General features: G+C 43.4%; 1 protein-coding gene across 1 annotated transcript in view; it reads right to left on the bottom strand.

Annotated features, from left to right (window-relative positions):
* Positions 1-19,149, bottom strand: part of CDK17 (cyclin dependent kinase 17) — a 168,033-nt gene that overhangs the window by 76,756 nt on the left and 72,128 nt on the right. The window contains exon 2 of the mRNA XM_075933731.2: positions 9,321-9,469. Coding sequence (XP_075789846.1) covers positions 9,321-9,438 — 118 coding nt within the window. The 5' untranslated portion in view covers positions 9,439-9,469. The remainder of the gene's footprint in view (positions 1-9,320; positions 9,470-19,149) is intronic.

Here is a 19,149-nt window from a genome sequence, read left to right on the forward strand (position 1 = left end):
GGGTTCCATGCAGTGCTGCCGCTTTGAAACGCTGCGTGGAGCCTGATGCTGGACTCCTTGCAGTGTTTCTAAGTGGCAGCGTTGCTCGGAGGCCAGGGTCAGCAGAAGAGTCCCCAGCTGAGTCCAGGCTCCATGCAGCACTGCCTCATTGAAACACTGCAGGGAGCGCAGGGTCAGTCGGGGACTGCTTGAGTCCCCCATTGGCCCAGTGCTCCCTGCAGCGATTTTGCCTTTGCAGTATAGCAACAACCCTATGGCTGTTGCTACACTTCAAAGGCAGAGGCCCCCATCAACTAATTGAAATTTAACATCCCTACTTTGAGCCCAGAAGCAGATGTAGAACAGTGTCCGTTCAGCTCACACTTCATCCCTTCAGAGGGCACAGACAAGTATGGTACTGGTGAAGTAGGCGCTATTATCAGTCTTAAGAAACACTTAAGAAATGCTTAAAACCCCAGCCAATTTTAAACCTGATAAGAACAGAGGCTACGAGAGAGAACTGGCAACCACAATACATAAGTATGGAAGAATGGTGTCCATGAATATGTCTACACCCCAGCTAGAAGCATGCTTCTGAGAGCAGGCAGACAGACATGCACTAATTCTGCTCCAACTAGATAGCTAAAAATATCAGCATAGTCTGGGAGACATCAGCAGAGGCAGGAGATCAGGCCTAGGCACCTGAGTACAGCCCTACCTACAGACCTTGGGAATGTACTCAGATGGCTAGCCTGAACCACCACCTGTGCTTCCCTGGCTATACTTAGGTTAGCACACTAATGCCAGTAGAGCTAGCACATCTGTCTGCCCATGCTGGAAAGCACATTCCTAGCTTCAATAGACATACCCTTTGGTATCTTCAAATCCTTCTAGCTTTTCTTTTTGTTATTCTTATAGCTATGGCTCTACCAAATTCATGGTTCACTTTGGTCAATTGCACAGTCATAGGATTTTATAAGATTGTACATTTGATAATTTCAGCTGTTTAAATCTGAAATGTCATGGTGTTATAACTGTAGGGGGTCTACCTGAAAAGAGAGTTATAGACGAGTCCCACGGTTATTATAAGGGCGATTGTGGAATTGCTACCCTTACTGCTAGCGACAGAGCTGGGTGGTCAGGAGACTAGTGGCTGTTGGCCAGGAGCCCAGCTCTAAAGGAAATGCCACCACCAGCATAAAAGTAAGGAAGAATGGTGTAGTATTGACACCTTTACTTCTGTGCTGCTGCTGGTGGGGAACTGCCTTCAGAACTGAGCACGTGGCCAGCATCTGCTGCTCTCCAATCACCCCAGCTCTGAAGGCAGTGCGTAAGACAGAGGTGGCCATACCACAACCCCTGTGCAATAACCTTGTGCTCCCCCAATACTTCCTTTTGAATCACGCCCCTCAGTTTGAGAATTGCTGGTTTCCCCTCACAAAATCTGTCTAGAATAGGACAAATATACATAAAAGACTAGACTTCATGACATGTTTTTGATGGCTATGAATTTGGGAGGGCCCTACTTATATTTTGAGAAATGTGAGAAGAATGAAACCTTACAAAAACTCTAAATATTGAAAAGAAAATGTGACAGTGCTTATCTCACTGAAAAACATCTTTCAGACATTAACCTATGTTGCTAACCACCCTTAAAACCATCATTTGCATGACTGCAGAAGGCGTAAGATTTTTACCACAGAAAACTCAAGAGTCACAATTTGACATTTGTGGCTTAGCCTCTATGAGCGGTTTTTAAAAAAGCAAACAGACCTTTAATTATCTTTCTAATGAAAAGTTTGTATGCAACCATTACCTTTTAAACTGATTTTCACTAGAAACATTTATTTCTCACTCAGGAGGTTGAGCTAAGTTTAACATTTGTTAGAATTTCATTGCTCTTGTATTCTGCTTATTCTCATACATTTTTTCTAATGAATTACTAAAGAAATAATAATACACGAGTACATACACTGAACACTAAAAACAGTAAGGAAAGGCACAGAGAAAATGACAACAGTGAGGATTAAGAAATCTGCCCCAACAAAATGTATACCTAAGTCATGGGCCTAATTCAAAAGAAATACTTTGACCTCACTGAGTTTGGATCAGGCTTTGTAAGAACAGTGAAGGCTGAATCATAGCCAATCTGCAGGATAATTAGCAGATAAAGCAAATATTTTAGAAGTTTGAAGATTTAGTTAGAGCCTTTACTCTAAATAGTAAGCACATTCCATACTAAACACATTTCACACTCTAGTAAGAACCAAAGGTTCCGTACCTTTGCACAAAAGGGTAGCATTCATTGAAAAGGGTTTGGAAAGAGTTGTAGGATTAGTCCTAGTTATTCTGTTAAATAAATTACCAAATAGATAGTTAAAAATTAAGTTCTATTTAAATATTCGTATGTTGTCATCTGCTGAAAAGAAACCTGAATATAACTGCTTCAGAAATATATAAGCTAAAGTAGCAGTTCTCAAACTGTGGGTCAGGACCTGGGGTCACAAGGGCAGGGTTATACTTGCTAGGGCCCAAGACTCAAGTAAAAGCCTGAGCCCCACTGAGTGGGGCTCAAGCCAAAGTCTAGGGGCTTCTCCCTGGATGGTGGGTCTCAGATTGCAAGCCCTCTAGGTGGTGGCACTCTACCTTTGGTCCCCCTGACTAGGGTGCTTAGGGTGGCAGGACTCGAGCTTCGGTTCTCCCTCCGTAGGTTGTATACTACAATTTTCTGACAATTTTCTTTGACAGAAAGGGATCATGTTACAATAGTTTAAGAGTTCATCTCTGATATCAAGCCTGTTGAAAAAAGAATGCAAAATCTATAACGTATATCACAGGAGGGCTCAAAATCTCCAATCAGATTTGGGGCTCTGTTGTGCTACTTGCTTTACAAATGCCAAGCAGCGTAGGTAAGTTAAAATTTTGAAGAACTTAAAATTGATTACCAGTTTTTATATCATTTATTTAGAGACATAACCTTAGTAGAGTAACTCAAGTTTCTAGTCCCCTTGGTACAATTTTTCTATCAGTTGGCTTTAATTAGACTCTGGTTTGATAAACCTTAAAATAAGTAGAGAAATGTAAAAGAAAGATCTTAAAGATTTTTATTCTTACTCACTGTTCTCTGTGTTTTATATGGTACAATTATAATATATTCAAACAGCCTAAGTATAAAGATTATTTCAAAATCTATAGACAGGGAGGACTACTTTATACAATCTGAAAGGGACCTTTCAGAAGATTATAACCTCAATATTCTAGTCAAACTTTTATAAAATCACACTAAAGTATGAAGGGCAAGAGCTACATGCTAATACTGCTTCCCCCACTCTGGTACTTATCTACCTTCCCATACAAAAATACTTCACTTGGAAATGAAACACACCACCTTAAAAGTTACTTGGATTTTTTTTTCTGTCTAAGGTTGCTGAAACCACAACACACTTGCTGTTGCAACAAAGTGAGCACTTAAACCTTTGGAGAGAGTACAGTTGTGATTTACAATGACACAAACATTTTATTTTCCATCTGCGTTTTTCTGACTCAAAAAGCAAATAACCAACTGTAAGCATGTGATATTTCTCCACTGCTCCTAGCACAGTGCACGCACATCCAACCTGAATGGGTCCAAACCTACCCCTTTCCTTGTTTTCCTCTATTAGCTTAAGTGACAGAAAACTTTGACCAACTCTTACTTCTGATCTTAACCGTTTCTAGAGTTGCTCCCCGTAGAACCGTATATTCCAGCCCCGACTTTCCCTAGTTCCTTTGCCCTAGACCTGATCTACAACCTCAATCATCAAGCATCTCAACTGATGAAAAAGAATTAGAGGGCTTTGGTATTTTACTATAGTGGAAAGCCACTTTCATGGGCCTGTGTGATGAGCTCACCCCCAACTGTGGCACAAGGACAGGAGGAGAGCTGAAGCAGTGTGTGGTGATTTGCACTGTGGAAGTTGGCTACTCTGGACAGCTACCAATTGGTTGTCAATCAGTTTGGAGCAGGGAAGTCGACTGTTGGACTCATGTTGCTGGAAATATGCATAGTCATTAATTGCATCCTGCTTCAAAAGACCATGACTGGGCAACGTGTATGACATTGTGGGTGGATTTACACAGATGGGCTTCCCTAACTACAGAGGGATGATAGATGTCACACATATTCCAATTCAGGCACCAGACCACCTAGCTTCTGAATACATTAACCATAAGGGATATTTCTCCATGGTTCTCCAGGCACTTGTGGATCACCGTAGGCAATTCATGGACATTAACAAAGGCTGGTACAGAAAGGTGCATGACCAACACATCTTTCAGAACACTTTTCCCGGACCAAAAGATCACCGTAGAGGAAGTCAAAATGCCCATTGTGAGATCCTGCCTATTAGGGATGTTAGATAGTATATAACTGAATAGGTATGTAACCACATCAAATTTTTTGTGGTTACACAATTATTTGATAGTCCCCCGAGGTGGTGCCAGCAGCGAGCGTGCTCCCGGCCCACTCTCTGGGAGCTCCCTGCCACCCCACACTGCTGTCTCTATCGGAAGGCAGCAACTCCCTGCACAGACCAGCTCCTGCCTGCCACCACACATGGCTGCTTCCAATACAGAGGCTGTCTATAGGAAGATTGGAACACCCCTCAACTCCCACCCTGGAAAGAAGCTGCTGCTGTAGAGCAGTTTCTGTCTGCAGCAGACCTGGGCTGCGGCAGCCTCTCCTGCTCCCCACCACTGCTGCCTCTGATAGATGCAGCAGCATGGGGGAGAGGGGCGGTGAGGGCAACTCTACAGAGCTGGTGCCAAGGGGAGATGGCTTTTAAGCCAGCTTCCTCCCCTAGCATCCCCACCCCCGCACAAGCCAGCACCAGCTCCTGCCTGCCTGCCCTCCCCCCCTGCTGTCTCTGTAGGAGGCAGCAAGGAGCAGCAGGCAGGTCCACAGAGCTGGCATGCACAGAGAGCCACTTAAAAGCTGGCTCCTCACTTGTATCAGCTCCTGCCTGCCCCCCTCACACTCCATGCTGATACAGAGGCAGCAAGGGGGGGGGGGGAAAGTGTGTGTAGTCGTCAGGATTAACCGATAAGCCTAAACTTACTGGTTTATTGGATAGTGTTGACATCCCTACTGCCTATCCCTTAATGCCCTGGCTCATGAAGCCTTACAGTAGGTGTCTTGACAGCAGCAAGGAGTGGTTCAATAACAGGCTGAGCAGGTGCAGAAGACTGTGGAGAGTGCTTTTGGCCATTTAAAAGTCCTCTACCGATATTTGTACTGGAAGCTACATCTGGCCAATGACAACATGCCTATGATTACAGCCATGTGCTGTCCCCTCCATAACATTTGTGAATGGAAGGTGAAAGCTTCACTCAGGAGTGGCTCACCAGAGGCTGAGATTGAACAGCCTGAGACCAGGGCTATTAGAGCAGAACAACATGGGGCTATAAGGATTCAGGATGCCTTGAGGCAGCAATTTAATGCTGGAAGTCAGTAATATTTGTTACCATGCATGTGTGTGCAGTGGCTGCAGTGCTTGTGGGGGACTGTGACTGGTCCATATGATGCACTTAGTCCAAAAGTGACTGTCATGTGGTAGCTTCTTTCAGGTGATGGAATAAGGATTGCTTTCAAATCCAAGAATTTCATTTATGAAAAGCAACTAACATAGAATTCACCATGACATATCTGCACTTTGTGGAAAGGAAAGGGGGAGGGAAGAGAGGCCCCAATATGTTAAAATATTTTTGCATCTCCAGGTATCATATGCTACCCTGTCATCGGATGTGCCGTACAACAAGTGCTGCAAGTTCAGCAGGGCTAACCTGCACAGGGACAGAGGTTGAGTGCATTGGGTGCCTGTGGGAATCTGCAGGACTGGATGGTGAAATGGCAGGTGTGGAGTGCAACGGGTGCTGACTGGGGACTGGATGGTGGACAAAATGTGTTGCCTGTGAGAGGGGGGCACGTGGAAAACAGTTTGGGACATTGGCTGCTGAAAGGGGAATTGCGGAGCTGCTCTGTCTACAGTGCTAGCAGCTACAGGAGCATGTCAGCTTGACACTCCACAATGTTTAAGAGCCACTGTGGTTTCTTTCCAGCACTCAGCATTTCTTCCATTCTGTCCTCTCATGGTCCCTCCATTTCCTCAATTCCTTCTTTTCAGCAGCAGTCTGAAGCATAACGTCGCGCATCAAATCATCTTTACTTTTCCAAAGCCACTTCCTTACCCTGGCAGCCATTCAGCCAGCAATAAAAAGGGATGCTAGGATCCCAAGGTTAAATCTATGAAGCCAAAATGCAACATTTTACAGAGAGACCATTGTTAATACTAGACAGAGCACTGACACAACCTAGTGTAAACACAAGCACTGTTCACAAACCTATCACTGGTTGTTTCGGGGTGAGCATATGACCCACACAATGGTGTGTTAACCACTGGGATAGGGGAATTCATTGGTGGAGGGCCTTACTGTAGTCTGTACATGTCTCTTGGGGAGAACCAATGCTGCAGGGAGGTCCTATAATCAGTAACATTCACATATTTTCCACTGGATGTGTTCATCTTGGAAGTTATTTTGCTACTGAGGGTGAGAAGGGAAGCACTGGAGAATCTTCTGAGAGATTGTGACTTCCATCCTGGCCCTTATGTGGCTTGCCTGTGTGCAGCAATAGTCTCCCCACCCCTTGTGGGACAGTGGCGTGGGAATATTATCCTTACTGAGATAACGAACAGCAGCAGCTCTGTCAAGGAACCTGCAATGGCAGATTGTCATACAGATGCTGGGCTCTTTCAATGAGATCTTTGAGGCAAACTACTGTGACGTGAGAGAGTCTAACACATTGTGTGGCATCTGACTTGCCCTGTGTCAGTGCTAGCACCACACAGACACAAGCCCACTTTCTGCAATGTTCCCATTCCCAACAACTTGCTTCAGCACTTCCAGAAATCAAAGACAGTTACCAGGTGCATTCTCTGCTGTTTGGGCTTCCCCAACTGCCAACTGTTGCGACTGGCTAGCCTCCATCGGGCAGAAAATAGGTCTTGACTGCATGCATCTGTGGACACCAAGCTGTCCTCTGGCTCTGGTTCCACCTCCTGCTCAGCACCCTCATCCACAATTTCCTCATCCTGGGGCTTGATCCACTCAGGGATGGCTTCTCATACCTCAATGTGTCCACGGGGGTCTTCAGAATGGAGCTGGGGTAACCTTAGTATGTTGTTTAGTTTTTTGTACAACTGGCAGGTTGTGGGTGCAACACAGAGGTTGCTGTTTGCCTTCCATGGCTTGTGGTAGGCGTTTTGCAGTTCCTTCACTTTGACCCGGCACTGCAATGCATCCCGGTCATAGCTCCTTTCAGTCATGCATCCCAATATCTGCCTATGCAAACCATAATTCCTACATCTGGTGACCAGCTGGACTACCCAAGCTCCTCTGCCCAAATGCTGATGAAGTTCAGCATCTCAGAACGACTCCAAGTAGAGGATCTCCTGGTGTGTGGAGAAGGCATGGTCATGTGGAAAGATGTGATGAGAGCACTTCATGTATTGCTGAGCAAATTGGAACAGGACAGGTTTAATGGTTGGTTACCTGAGGGCAGGACAGTAGAGTTCAAACCAATGACCAGAGAGGCAAAAACAGGCATTGTGGGACTGCATTATAGTACACCCCACCATCCACCCTGGCACCTCAGAGCTATAGCCACAGCACAGCAAGCTCCATGCCTCTCGTTGAGGTGGTTTACCTACAGTGCAACAACTGTGGAGTTGCCCTGTCAATGTGAATACCTGAGGAGTTACAGTGCTGTGAGTTGATTTACAGCACTGTAACTTGCCAGTGTAGACAAGACCTAACATATCCCTCCTGTGCTATTGCTTCCTTCATTTTCTAACAAAACTATTTCATATGGTTTCTACTTCCCACACATTGTCTACCATACACAGTGTTCTCTCTTACCTTCTGTTTTAATTTGTTTCTTCTTCCCAACAAGACATTTTGGTTCTATTCATATGTGGAGGTGCTTGTAAAGTGAAACTGATATGAGAACTCTGCTCCTGAAAGCATACTTCAGTGAACAGTCCTGTTTTATTCCTCTCTACAAATGTCTTCATATATAAGCAGCCCACATATTTTTAGCAGGCAAATGAAGCTCATACATAGAGATGTATTTTCATATGAATTCTCATTATGATTTTCATTAGAATAAAGTTACAACAATCAAAAATTTACATAAAGGGAAGACAAGCATCTACTGAAAGTTTTCCTTTAAAGTTCTTGTATACAATATGGAATATTTCACAAGTATACAAAGCTCTGAGAAAACACAGCCATTGACAGAGACAGTTGTGAGATACTGGGTGATGATAGCCAAGAATTTACCAGAGAGTATTCCTTAAAAGGCTGCGCAAAGTAATAAATTGGACACAAAAATAACTGTGCTAGCAAAAAGCTGATGTGTAGACAGATAAAAATGCAACCCATTAAATGTGAATTTTCCAAAGGGTTGGATATAATCTCCTTTGGGGAGAGGGCAGAATAATGACTCAGAAGACAAAGTTAAATGTAGGCTGGGGCACAGAAATCGGTTTTCTGAAGAGCTTAGTTTTCATAATTTTAGAAAAGAGCGTAACATGCATGCAACCTAAAGATCTGCATAACCTCCTCCACTATTAAGATTTCACAATTTTGCATGTTTTTAGAGTTACTATTCAGGAACTTGCAGTGGCCAACTAATCTCCTTTTTTTGTCCCTGAATGTTCCCTTGCTTAGAATGTGTTTACCACTCATGCTAAAAATCTGTGACTTTTTAGAGTACCTTTCCCAGACCTGAGGAAGAGGTCTGTGTAGCTCAAAAGCTTGTCTCACTCACCAACAGTAGCTGGTCCAATAAAAGATATTACCTCATTCAGCTTGCACCTCTAATATTCTGGGACCAACATGGCTACAAAAACACTGCAAATCATTGAATAATGCATTCTGAGAAGCCAGAGTGATTTAAGGCAGTCTGAAGCAATGCCAGAGACCAAAAATAATTATATGTAAACAACTGATTTAAAATTAGATATGTACTTACAATTGTCTCTGCACCACTTGCTATTTGGGACATTCAACACATTAAACACTATTAAGCAACTTTTGATAAAATATTTCAGTTCATCTTTAATATTAAGTTATACAATGCACAAATCGAAAATGGTAAAAAGTTGTAATGTTAGCCAAAATAGAAAAGGAAGAAAGTCTATCCATCTTCTAAAATATTATAAACAATGGAATGTTATTTAAAATAATATTTAAGTATTTGACAGAATCCCGTAATTAAAAAAAAAGAAAAGGAACATACATACCATTATCTTTACTGCTGTTTTCTTCGATTGTCATTTGTTCTGCCAGCTCAGACAGTGACTCATCAATGGTCTGGCTTCCACGCAAAGTTAGAGAAAGTCTCCTCTTAAACTTTTTCATTCTATCAATGAACAGTCTGGCTTAAGGAAGCCTGTTAAAAAAAAAAAAAAAAACCAAAAAGAGGGAGTTGAATTCCATGATTATATAAAAACATAGGACAGAAGAACTGAATTACTGAGCACACCGCTACAATTAAAAACAAATAAAAAATGGGAGTTGCAAAATAAGCAAACCAACCAGCAAATACTGCAGACATTTTTACGTATATACATCTGATTCTTTGGCTTTAAGTCTTTTTATTGGACTTTAAATACAGGAAATCACATTTAGATTTTGAAATCAAGATATTAATTTTAGCACTTACCCATTTCTACTACATATCTGGTATACAAAAAATTTTATCAAGGAATTTGTAGACTATTTTAAGCATTTGCCAATTAGAAATATTTTCAGAAAATTACTACCAAAGTTGTTAGCTAGTAACTTTGGAAGTTAAAGCACTTTTATTTTACTACTAGAAGATTTAAACAGTGTTGCTCGGGTCCTTAACTCAATTTTTGGTTTTTGGAAAATAAAACGGTGGGGCTTTGGATGCGGGTTTCAGTTTGCAGGCTGTCCCAGTGAGAGAGGATTCACCCAGCCCTCTCTCACCACAGCAGCTTGGGGCCAGGTGAAAAGCTCCTCTCCATGGCCACTGCAGCTCCAGTGGGCACAGATGGAGGAGAGGTGCATTATCCCTCAGCTGGGGGGATGTTCAGGTTCACTTGCCCCCTGCACTCCTCAGCCACATTGAGGACTGCTGCAAACTGCACTTTCCCCTGACTCCCTGACAAAGGGAAACAGCCAGCAATGTTCCTGTACAAATGGAGGGAGAGGGAAGCTTCAGCCCCCTCCCCGCTTCCCCTAAAGGGTGGTTTGGGGTGGGAGGCTCAGGGCTGGTGACTGTCTCTCTTTTCGGTATGGTTTTATGAGAAGCTGTGCTATTTCAGGCACATCCCGTTTTCCTGGCACAACCCCAAACCCTACAAGAGGAAGCTGTGTACCAAATTTGGTGGTTCTCGCTCTTACCATTTAAGAGAAGTTTCTGAATTGACAGATGGACAGACAGACCGAGACATTCACAAATAAACATTCTCTCAAATATATAGTAGAAATAATGCACCAAATTAAAACTGAAGACAGCTAATCTAAATAGAGCAGCTGCACAAATGAACAGCTTACAGGGAACACTGTTCACAAAGTGTAGAGCAGGGGTGGGCAAAGGGCCCTCTGAGGGCTGGATCCGACTGACCAAGCCAGTGGATCCGGCCTGCGGCTACCCTGCTGCTCCTCCAACCCCAGGCCAATCAGGGCCTGGGGGCAGAGGAGCACGAGAAGTCTCCTCACCCCTTCTAGAGTGCAGGGTGGCTAGACACACATACCGGGTGTGTCTCTCTAGCCACTGCACATCCCTGGAAGGATGGGGACAAGACGTGAGACACATTATGCGCTTCTCCCCTCCAGAAGAACACGGCAACTAGCGATAAACACTGGCTGTTTTAAAACTGCCGGCGTGTCCCTCTAGCCACCGCGCACTTTTGCAGGGGCAAGGAGACTTCGCGTGCTCCTCTGCCCCCAGGCTCTGATTGGCCTGGGGACAGGGAGAGCGTCTTAGGTCTCCTTCTTCTACGCGCCTAGAGGGAACGCCAGCTGTTTGAAAACAGCTAGTGTTCTCTCTAGTGAGTGGGGAGGGGGAAGATTTCTCGCACTCCCCCACCCCAGGCCAATCAAGATGTGGGGGAAGCACAAGAAGTCTCCTGGCCCTACCCCTTCCTTCAAAGGCCCTGACCCTTCTGGATGGCTCGGGCCACTTCAGAAATGACTGAATTGCTCCCCTTTTAAAAATTATTGCCCACCCCATGGTGTAGAGCTTGAATCAGGAAGTAGGAAGGAATAAGCCTTCACTAGGGTGCCCATTGGAAGAATTTTCTGCACTTATTCTTGGATGACAACACTGCGGACACCTCTAATTAAAAAAAAACCTAGAGGAGTACAGTTGTTAAATATTAGACATTTATCACTGCTGCAACAATACAAAATATTAGGATATCTGAAAGGATAGAGGTCAGACTAGCCAATCATTTAGTCAGTATATATTAGGAGTGGGCAAGATGTGGCCAGCCAAGCCACCTCTCAGGGATACTTACTACAGAGCAGCTCATGTTGCTTTAAAAAGTTGGCTGCTAATTGCTCTGGACACTAGGGAGAGAGGGGGAAGCTTCTCATGCTGCCTCCGCCCTCTAGCAAAATCCCTCAGTTCCCACTGGCTAGTTTCCAGCCACTAGGAACTAAAAAATTTTGCTCACAGCAAGGGCAGTGTGAAGCCTCCTCCCTTCTTCACTCCACCTTCCCCCTAATGGAGCAGAGCCAGATGGAGCAGCAAGCCCGGCAGACATTCATGGAGCCTGTTTCATGTTCCTGCAGGCTGGGAGCCGCTTAGGTAAGCACCTCCCAGCCATAGCCTACCTCTGGCACCCCATCATCTTTCTCTCCCCAATTTCCTGTCCCAGGCCACCACCTCCTTCTGCCCCAGGTCACAATCCAAACCTTCTGTATCCCCTCTCCCCTCCTCCTCCAGGTCACTACTCCCTTCCAGACCCTGCACCCTCTCCTATATCTCTCCCCCAGGCCAGTATACTCTCCTGCACCTATACCCCCTCCTGGATTCTACACCCCAAGTCCCTGCCCCAGATCATAACCCCTTCCTGCACCCAAACTCCCTCTCAGATCCCACATCCTCTCCTGCATCCCAGTCTTCTCCCTTCTGCACCCTCCCTGCTGTCCCAGACCCTGTACACCCACCATCGAACTGCAGCCTTTGATCACTTACCAAAATCTTGGCATGCCCCCCATTAAAAAGGATTGGCCACCCCAACATATATTATCCCCTCTTCTTGCTCTAGAGCACAGGAACCATAATCATAATCCTGTAATTATTGGAATGCTACTAGTCATAAAACCAAAAATTAAGAAGTAATCCTGCAGATGAGTAAACTTCACCAGTTGCACCAAAACAATGTAAACAAATAGACATCATTAAAGTAGATTGGGTGAAGTGTGAGGGGGACTGTTCTTTGCTCACCTCTTCCTTCCATGGGAATTCAAATTTTAAAATTAAAAATGGGCCACACTTTCTTAGACCATCTGCATTGCTGGCAATCCAAGCAGAACAAAGACAAAGGTGGGGGTGAACACCTGCTAAAAGTCGGAGATACCGACATTCCTTAGCTGATTGCTCATTGCTGCCTACCTGAATAGAAAACATCTATTAATCTTGGAGAGGAGGAAATGAGGATTCAGAGAAAAATTTAAAAAATATGATCCCAGCACAGCCACTATATATAAACATAGATCTCAATTCTGCAATAATTTGAGTAGTCACAAGAACAAATACATCCAGTCTAAAATAAAGGTGAATATTGGCTGCTAAATAACATTTATCATTTTCCCTAATTAAAAAAGGTAAGGACTTCTCTCTTCAGGAATAAAGCAGATCTGATTTAAAGAAAAAACTAAGTTACTATACAGTTAATAATTTGCAATGACTAGCTATGACTAGATGCAATAAGACTGCTGATGCTTCTCCCTGGAGCCCTTACCAACTGGAAAAGGAATCTGCACTGTCATTTTACTTTTTGAGCTTTAAACATAGAGCATAATATTTATGATTGTTCCATTTTTTAAAATGCAAGGAATATATTAAATCAATACTGAACAAATTGTCTTCAACCTAACTATTCTACAGTGAAATGGCAGATATTAAACACACACACATGAATGTAACTAATGGGAATCCTAATTTTTGTAGACAGACAGGATGAGGACACAAAAATCTGATAAGATACAGCAAAACTGGCAGAGACATATTTGTTCTATCCATATGCCAATGTGAACTGTAGCAAGCAACACTAGATTAAAGAGACTGCAGCTTTTTATGAATTTCTGCAATCTGCTGCTATATACGAGACTCCTTTGATATTTTGCTCAGAATTAAAACACTACTGCTTCCCGAGAAATCTCAACTTACATTACTGAACCTTAACTTTAAATACACATTGGCTATAAGACTATAAATATTTTTCTATTAAAAATGTACTTTCCATCATCATCAACATTAATACATAAGAGTTAAAGGTTCACACATAACATCAGAGTTCAGCAGATCTAGTTCCAGACATTTCCCTGTCCTAGCATTGTTTAGCCATAATTGCTGGAGCATATCACTGAAAACAAACTATTTCATGTTAGATTTTAACTTATCCGTATGACCCAGACAAGTAATACTAAGCCCTCCATGTTTCAGGTTCCCCATTCCCATATAGTTGAAGCTATCTGCCTACTTAAAAGCAAAAAATGCAGGATGTTTGAGGCACAAGGAGGCACTGTGACGTCAGGATGAAAATCTGGGAGCACAATAATATGGAACGAGGGCAGGGGGCCCTGTAGGCCGCATACAGCCCCAGGGTTGCCTGGATCTTGCCCCCAAGGCTTAGGGCCTCCCCAGCATAGCGGAGCCTGCACTGGCACTCCAGGCCCCTGCCACCTCTCCGCAGCCCCTGGCCCCTGACTGATTTTTCTATGAGTTAGCAGCCCCTGACCCTAAAGGGTCCCTACTCCTGGTACAGAGCTTTGAGAGCAGGGTCAAGAAACTTAAATTTTGTATCATGTGTGAAGCCAATAGTGGTATTTGCTTGTAAATAGCAAGGGAAGTGGTCCACACAACTGGGAACAGAAAAGGCAATGGTCATGAGATAATGTCTCAAATTCTGATTAGGGATATAAGCAACTAGTCGACAATCCAATAAGTATATGCTTATCAGATAGTCAATTTGACTACAGTCTTTTAGTGAATATGACCTGCACCCAAATATACCCCACACCCGAATATACTCCGCGGTTTTTGCTTTTTGAATATAAAAAATCTTGTATACCTGCACACGAGTATAACCCACGGGGTATACAAGTCTGTGCCGGGGGTATATTTATGGTGCACAGCTGGATGAGCACTCCCCCTGCCCCTTCCTATGGCTTCGGAGGAACCGGGTGGTGAGCTGGTATGTAAAAAAAATTTTGTATACCCCGCACCCAAGTATACCCCACGGGGGAAGGGGTTGCGGGGTTTGTAAAAATGAATGTAACCCGCGGGTTATTGGCTAAATTACGGTAGTTGCTTCTTCCCTCCTCCCGCCCTGGTTGCCTCTATCAGAGAAAGGCAGCAAGGGGGAGGGAGCAGGAGCTGGTGCAGGGGGAAGCCAGCTTAAAAGCTCTTGCTACATTTCAAAAGCAGAAACACCATGGCAGAAGGGGGTGAGTGGGGGACTCAGGCAGTCCCCCGCTGGTCCCATGCTCCCTGCTTTTGAAATGTACAAGAGCCCTGGAGGTGAATGCTTGGCTGCAGAGATGGTATCGCCAGGAGGGCGTTGGCTTCTTTGACCACGGGATGCTATTCCAGGAAGGACTGCTAGGCAGAGACAGCGTTCACCTTTTGAGGAGGAGGAAGACCCTATTTGGACACAGACTGCTAACCTAGTGAGGGGGGCTTTAAACTAGGTTCGACGGGGACAGGTGAGCAAAGCCCACAGGTAAATGGAGAACATGGAGACCTAGGAGATGGGTCAGAAATGGGAGGGAGCGTGGGCTATCATGGCAGAGAGAGAGGAGGGTTAGGGCAAAACTGGGAGGCAAGATCAAATGAGTATCTTAGATGCCTATATACAAATGGGTAATAATCAGGAAGAACTGGAAGTGCTAATAAATAAATACAACTTGACATTGTTGGCATCACAGAAACTTGGTGGGATAATACACATGATTGGACTGTTGGTATGGAAAAGTACAGCTTGCTCAGGAAGGATAGACAGAAAAAAGGGAGGAGGTGTTGCCTTATATATTAAAAATGTACATACTTGGACTGAGGTAGAGTTGGACATAAGAGATGGAAGTGTTGAGAGTCTCTGGGTTAGGCTAAAAGGGGTAAAAAGCAAGGGTGATGTCATGGTAGGAGTCTACTACAGGCCACCTATCCAGGCGGAAGGGGTGGATGAGGCTTTTTTTAAACAAACAAAAATCATCCAAATCCCAAGATTTGGTGGTGATGGGGGACTCCAAGTATCCAGATATATGTTGGGAAAATAATACAGCGGGGCACAGACTATCCAATAAGTTCTTGGACTGCACTGATGACAACTTTTTATTTCAGAAGGTTGAAAAAGCTACCCGGGGGGAAGCTGTTCTAGATTTGATTTTAACAAATAGGGAGGAACAGGTTGAGAATTTGAAAGTGGAAGGCAGCTTGGGTGAAAGTGATCATGAAATCATAGAGTTCACAATTCTAAGCAAGGATAGAAGGGAGAACAGCAAAATAGAGACAATGGATTTCAGGAAGGCAGATTTTGGTAAGCTCAGAGAGCTGATTGGTAAGGTCCCATGGGAATCGAGACTGAGGGGAAAAACAACTGAGGAGAGTTGGCAGTTTTTCAAAGGGACATTGTTAAGGGCCCAAAAGAAAGCTATTCCGCTGCGTAGGAAAGATAGTAAATATGGCAAAAGACCGCCTTGGTTTAACCACGATATCTTGCATGATCTAAAAATAAAAAAGGAGTCTCATAAAAAATGGAAACTAGGACAAATTACAATGGATGAATATAGGCAAACAACACAGGAATGCAGGGGCAAGATTAGAAAGGCAAAGGCACAAAATGAGCTCAAACTAGCTACAGGAATAAAGGGAAACAAGAAGGCTTTTTATAAATACATTAGAAGCAAGAGGAAGACCAATGACAAGGTAGGCCCACTGCACAGTAAGGCGGGAGAAACAGTAAAAGGAAACTTGAAAATGGCAGAGATGCTTAATGACTTCTTTGTTTTGGTCTTCACCGAGAAGTCTGATGTAGGAATGCCTAACATAGTGAAAGCTAGTGGGAAGGGGTAGGTTTAAAAGATAAAATAAAAAAAGAACAAATTAAAAATCACTTAGAAAAGTTAGATGCCTGCAAGTCACCAGGGCCTGATGAAATGCATCCTAGAATACTCAAGGAGCTAATAGAGGAGGTATCGGAGCCTCTAGCTATCATCTTTGGAAAATCATGGGAGACAGGAGAGATTCCAGAAGATTGGAAAAGGCCAAATATAGTGCCCATCTATAAAAAGGGAAATAAGAACAACCCAGGAAACTACAGACCAGTTAGTTCAACTTCTGTGCCAGGCAAGATAATGGAGCAAGTAATTAAGGAAATCATCTGCAAACCCTTGGAAGGTGGCAAGGTGATAGGGAACAGCCAGCATGGATTTGTAAAGAACAAATCATGTCAAACCAATCTGATAGCTTCCTTTGATAGGATAACAAGTCTTGTGGATAAGGGAGAAGCGGTGGATGTGGCATACGTAGACTTTCATAAGGTATTTGATACGGTCTCGCATAATATTCTTATCAATAAACTTCACAAATACAACTTAGATGGGGCTACTATAAGGAGGGTGCATAACTGGCTGGATAACCGTACTCAGAGAGTAGTTATTACTGATTCTCAATCCTGCTGGAAAGGTATAACAAGCGGGGTTCCGGTATAACAAGCAGGGATCTGTTTTGGGACCGGCTCTGTTCAATATCTTCATCAACGATTTAGATATTGGCATAGAAAGTACACTTATTAAGTTTGCAGATGATACCAAGCTGGGAGGGGTGCAACTGCTTTGGAGGATAGGGTCATAACTCAAAATGATCTGGACAAATTGGAGAAATGGTCTGAGGTAAACAGGAGGAAGTTTAATAAAGACAAATGTAAAGTGCTCCACTTAGGAAGGAACAATCAGTTTCACACATACAGAATGGGAAGCGACTGTCTAGAAAGGAGTATGGCAGAAAGGGATATAGGGGTTATAGTGGACCACAAGCTAAATATGAGTCAACAGTGTGATGCTGTTGCAAAAAAAGCAAACATAATTCTGGGATGCATTAACAGGTGTGCTGTGAGCAAGACATGAGAAGTCATTCTTCCGCTCTACTCTGCGCTGGTTAGGCCTCAATTGGAGTATTGTATCCAGTTCTGGGCACCACATTTCAAGAAAGACGTGGAGAAATTGGAGAGGGTCCAGAAAAGAGCAACAAGAATGATAAAAGGTCTAGAAAACATGACCTATGAAGAAAGACTGAAAGAATTGGGTTTGTTTAGTTTGGAAAAGAGAAGATTGAGGGGGGACATAGTTGCAGTTATCAGGTATCTAAAAGGGTGTCATAAGGAGGAGGGAGAAAACTTGTACATCTTGGCCTCTGAGGATAGAACAGGAAGCAATGGGCTTAAACTGCAGCAAGGGAGGTTTAGAGGTTGGACATTAGGAAAAAGTTCCTAACTGTCAGGGTAGTCAAACACTGGGATAAATTGCCCAGGGAGGTTGTGGAATCTCCATTTCTGGAGATATTTAAGAGTAGGTTAGATAAATGTCTATCAGGGATGATCTAGACAGTACTTGGTTCTGCCATGAGGGCAGGGGACTGGACTCGATGACTTCTCGAGGTCCCTTCCAGTTCCAGTATTCTAGGATTCTATGAGGCTCTTGCTACATTTCAAAGGTGGAGGTGTCTTTATCAACTAATCAAATACTGCATCGACCATTCAATTAGTTGATTAATGTAAATTTAACATCCTTAATTCTGGTCCACAGTTTTGCAAACTTCCTGACTAATTCACTTTATCATTTCTTTTTCTGATGTAATCTAAAAAATAAATTAAGATTACTAGATCAATCAAAAGTACCAAACATTTTAAATTTTGCAAACAGTTCTAACCACACTAAAAAGGAATTATAATTCAGTTTCTTCACATCCATTCTGATTTAATTAGCACTGATGTTACACTCCCATCTCTGTATCCTATCTTTTTTCCCATTCTATCTTTCTTTTTTTATCTTCAGTCTCTGAGGAAGTGAGTGGTATTGGTATAATCCAATATCTTAACAAATTTGTTAGTTTTTCATGTGCCACTGGACTCCTTATTGTTTCAATTTAGTCTGTTAGAACTAGTAATTTGGATAAATTATTTGTTTCCAAATAATGGCATTAAGAGATATGGAACTGCCTAAAGTATCCCAAATCAGATTACTTCTAAACCAGGGCCAGGACACTGTCCCATTACAAATCCAGAGGGGAAAAAAAAGCAGTTTTTCATGTCATTTACATTTATTGATAATTAATACCTAATCTAGGGGACGTGAATGGTTAAGAGTGAAACTTACTGGTTAACAGGAGAGGTTTACCGGTTCCAGTTAACTGGTAGGGGCTGGAGCAGCTCCCCACCTGCTGCAGGCATGGAGCTGTTCCAGCTCTGCGGGGTCCACTGCAGGCAGGGGCAGCTCTGACTTGCTGGCCAGTGAAGCCCCTGTTGGGGCAGGGCAGGTCTGGCCCCGGACCTCCTTACCACAGGCAGGGTCTGTTACAACCCGCCGACTGGGGCAGCCTGTGGCTGCGGTGAGTGGGCGGATGGTCAGCTCCAGCCCAGCCGTGGAACATCCGCCCCCCTTTAACTGGTTAACTGGTTAAACATGTTTAACCAGTTAACCAATTAAATGGGATTTTACACCCCTACCTCAATCTATCCAAAACACAAAACAAAATGTTATCAACCAGATAAACCTTAAATATCAGAAATAGAACTGTTTATTATTTATACCAAAGAGATAAGATGTTGCCATCCAAATCTAATATTATCTAAGATTATTTAAAATAGAGATATTTTA

Source organism: Pelodiscus sinensis, chromosome 1 (genome assembly GCF_052426305.1).
Source record: "Pelodiscus sinensis isolate ZL-2025 chromosome 1, ASM5242630v1, whole genome shotgun sequence".
Lineage (NCBI taxonomy): Eukaryota > Metazoa > Chordata > Testudines > Trionychidae > Pelodiscus > Pelodiscus sinensis.